The sequence below is a fragment of the Blastocystis sp. subtype 4 genome (genome assembly GCF_000743755.1).
Source record: "Blastocystis sp. subtype 4 strain WR1 chromosome Unknown seqid_0279, whole genome shotgun sequence".
In the NCBI taxonomy this organism is placed as follows: Eukaryota; class Bigyra; order Opalinata; family Blastocystidae; genus Blastocystis; species Blastocystis sp. subtype 4.
The window spans coordinates 8,878-12,871 of NW_014569268.1; the positions used below are offsets into that span (position 1 = coordinate 8,878).

Here is a 3,994-nt window from a genome sequence, read left to right on the forward strand (position 1 = left end):
TTGAATCAGAACCACTTATTGAATTGATTCCAGAGATAGAAGATAAACTAGAAGGTGTGATGAAGTGTCTGAGAGAAGGAGCTTCCATTGTTTCGGAGTTGGATAGAATCGAACAGAAGCAACAAACAATTGAATGTCTATTGGAGTCAAATCGGGAACTGGTTCAGCAAGTAGGTGTATGGAGTCAAAAGGATCCATAGATAAAGACACAAATGCAGAATGAGATCCCAGAAATGAAACAGCTTTTAGATTCTTGTAATAGTTGATTCACTTGTTTCTTGGAAACAATCATGTTCTCTTTCTTATCATTTCGGATGAATGAGTTATGGTTTTTGGATTCATAGAATAGAGTTCCAAAGTATCTGAAAGGAATTCGATGTTTGGCAACTCGAAATGAGGAAAGAATTGTTGATCTTGATTATTCAGCATGTTATACATAGTTCTATTCTCCAATGCAGGCTATTCAATGTGTTGTGAATTCTGCCTATCCCCATGTAACGAAACATTGTATTGTAACCATTGCAATCAACTCTACATTGCCTAAATCAGTGTGTACTATTCAAGGAACTGTGAAAGTGGGTTATTTGAGTGTTTTTGCGAATAGACAGCTCCCTTTTCCCATTGGAGAACGGAGAAAGGTTGTAGTTGTTTCAGAAGATAAAAACAAACAATTTGATCCTTCTCTAGGGGCAACAGTGATGACTGTCTCCTCCCTCACTAAACAGGCTGAAGCTGGAGATTTACTTATGGATGCTATTTTTACAACTCCTGACCTTGTTTCCAAGCTAGTTCCTATTGCTCCTGTATTGGTTGTGGAGAAGTGTTATGTAGATACTTGGACCCAAACGTCTAATGCCTTCTACCAAACTAGGGACAGCCACTGAACACATTGAAGAAGCTATTCAAGTAGAATCTGTGGTGTTGAATGAGTTTAGAAGTTCCAACAACCCACTGTGTCCTATGAGACAGGAAAGAGCTATGCTATTGTGAATACAATCGGATTAGTATCCCAAGAAAAGAGTGTTGATGAATAGGTGAGTCAACCAGAAACCGAACTATTGGCTAATCTTCGAACACTCATCGTAAGAGTGAATATGGATTTATCACCAGAATGATGTGGTTGCTAGACGTTCAACTGCTGGTCATGGTCTGATTCATGGTACTTTTGTTAGTTATGAGAACGGACGTCAATTCTATATTGACAATCAATTCCTTTATCCAGGAAAACATTTCTTCAATGAGAAATATGCAGATTCTTCGATTGTGATCCCTCCAAAGAAGATGAAACTGGAGAAGTTGCAAGACAAGATCCGCAAGCAACTCTTTGATACTCCTTCCCCAGACCAGCTTGATTTTGAGTCCCCTGTAACTTTAGAAGAGGATGATCGATGGTGATTGAACCTTCAATGATTTGTTTTCAAACGGAATTGGAACAAACACATCCAACTATCTAAAAATCATTAAACTGAGAACAATTATGAAACACTTGGACTCAGAATTGCAGAACTGTTTCCTCACACTGCTAACAGCATAGGAAGCGATTTGACATCAGCGTCCAATTCTATCTACTACATTTACAAACCTAAATACAGTTAGACACATATCCGAGAATCTGAAATCGAACAAACACACAGCATGTCCGTTCCCTCATCCCACACGTTTAGGAAGCAAAACAGCAATTCCACACAATAATTCGGAATACTGGCAAAAGCTTCCAACTACTTTCACTTCTACTCACCTTCTATCATCATGTCATTGATCTACACATTGTTACTACACTTCTAATGTCAAAACCACAGACAGATTGAAACACTAGCGAGTGCGTTATTAATCTACTGATGGTCTCCTCTGAACAGGAAACAGTACTTCTGTTCAATGAGTTCCACCAGAACACGCAATCACAACTTCCAACCACAATTCTCCAAATACATACTGGCTGTATCTACAGCATATCACAGAAATAGTGATGTCTAATAAGAAAGAATGAATGAAATGGAGAATCAGGTGTAATGATCATTTTAAGATACTGAAACACCATATGATGTGAAAGAATACAAAGAACAAAATAGGATTTCTTGGAATAGAGAACTTCAAACAAACAATAACATATAGAGAAGGAATTACCACATCCAAGGCATCTATGATACATAAAACCAGAAAGAAGTGGGATTCTCAATAGTAGTACTGGAAACCAAGCTTATTAGCAAATTCCGATCTATTCATTCACTTCCAGAATCCATTAATACCCAAAATCAAGACATTTGCTCTTGTGTGCTTCAGTCACCAAAGTCTCTTCAGTACACTAATCATAACTCCTACATCTTGCACTCACATCCAGAACATGGGTCATCACACCATTCTGGAGAACCTTCTTATGTTGCTTGAGATACACACACTTCACAGAATCACAAATCACTAATGGAAGCAATTTCTGATAGTAATAATCCTTCTCCAGCAGTTCTCCTAATTTGACATCTTCAGTACTGATTTCATCGTGTTGATGGATCTGATCAAAGCGAAGTCTCAGTTGATGAATGATGAAACTGATATGGCTTCGAAGACAACTATCATGATAAGACAAGAAACGAAGATACGAAGTAGGTCGAATATACTCTTCATAGCAATACTGAGTGAATGGAGTATTCTTGAGAACATGCTACACATCACCTTCATTCTATTCCCTCACAATCAATACTGAGTTCACATGATTGAAGATAAAGAGAGCATGATACTGACGGATAACTCTACACATCAGTAGAACCAAATGATTCTACACATGAAGAATGTTCATATGAGGATAGATGAATGGTAAGGCATAAAGGAGATTCCAGAATACCACGGGAATATCATGAATAATACCAAGATTCTCTTCATGTTGACCTAAATAAGATATCTCTGAGATACCATACAACTGAATCCCAATACAATGTAATAAATGATTCGAAGCAGATGGACCGGACAAGTGCCTATTGTCATTTCACCATTCGGTCTTAGACTATTTACACGGTTAATATCTCCTAATTGGAAAGACTCAATTAGATGAAATCGTTCTTCAAGTACTGAAACTAATTGACCTGGAGAAGGAAGATGACGATAGAGTTGCTTCAAGAGGAACATGACATAGATCGAGACTGTGTCATATAACTCAGGAGCAAATTGCAAGAATTCATTCTCCATCTAAAATGAAAATCTCTCTTCATAAGTACAAAATCATCAACCAATAGACCGAATCGAATATAGTTGTCAGGAGCCACAGCAATCTCTGAAACAGAGATAAGATAGAGAATACGCTACAATACAAAAATATCATGAAATCTACTTCAATCAACTTCATTACATAAGGATTAGGATGTGTTTTGATAAATGTGATTAGTCGATGAATCAAATCTTCATTCTTCAGTTCCTGTGAATTAGAATCACTTCTAATATTATACTCGAATCAAATGAAGATATTTCTCATTATAACTGTATTTATAGAGAGTATCCATCAGTAAATTACATAACAGATCTCGCACTTCATTGTCAGTCTTATCATCACTATCATTCCATTCTCTTTCTATTCGTACGTTATCACAACAATAATTGTAGGTAAGATATGAATCTGATACAATAATCGAATATGCTTACGGAGAACATTCACAGATATCTATCCATCAATCTTATCATTCATGCTGACATTGTAACAATCTGTTACATCTGTTGTCTTGTCATCTTCTTCATCTTCATCAACATGCAACTTCTCCACTTCCAGATTCTCACGTTTCTCTGGATAACTCAACAGTAATACCAAAATGTCATAAACAGCTCGATTTGATTTCAACTGCATTATCATTGTACAGATCTAGTTATCAATTCAACCCTCTTCTATCACATCATCTCCTCGAATGAAAGGAAACACTTCATCTGGAAGTTTGACAAGTAAATAACGCAAGAATAAGCTCAGTTCATAGATATTCGCTGTATGAAAGCGGTTATTGTATATGAACACATGAAA

General features: G+C 36.7%; 2 protein-coding genes across 2 annotated transcripts; one reads left to right on the forward strand and one right to left on the reverse strand.

Annotated features, from left to right (window-relative positions):
• Positions 1-393: 393 nt before the first annotated feature.
• Positions 394-1,395, forward strand: JH06_4541 (50s ribosomal protein L1; the record flags this gene model as incomplete). Its single annotated transcript, XM_014670416.1, is given in 6 exon segments — positions 394-429; positions 441-812; positions 832-906; positions 936-1,022; positions 1,035-1,082; positions 1,111-1,395. 6 exon segments carry the CDS (start codon positions 394-396, stop codon positions 1,393-1,395), a joined length of 903 nt encoding a protein of 300 aa, XP_014525902.1.
• Positions 1,396-2,172: 777 nt separating this feature from the next.
• Positions 2,173-3,826, reverse strand: JH06_4542 (hypothetical protein; the record flags this gene model as incomplete). The annotated part of the gene is made up of 11 exons (XM_014670417.1): positions 2,173-2,215; positions 2,247-2,302; positions 2,354-2,656; positions 2,696-2,744; positions 2,775-2,880; positions 2,913-3,177; positions 3,219-3,290; positions 3,320-3,403; positions 3,435-3,537; positions 3,567-3,646; positions 3,677-3,826. 11 exons carry the CDS (start codon positions 3,824-3,826, stop codon positions 2,173-2,175), a joined length of 1,311 nt encoding a protein of 436 aa, XP_014525903.1.
• Between the last annotated feature and the right edge of the window lie 168 nt (positions 3,827-3,994).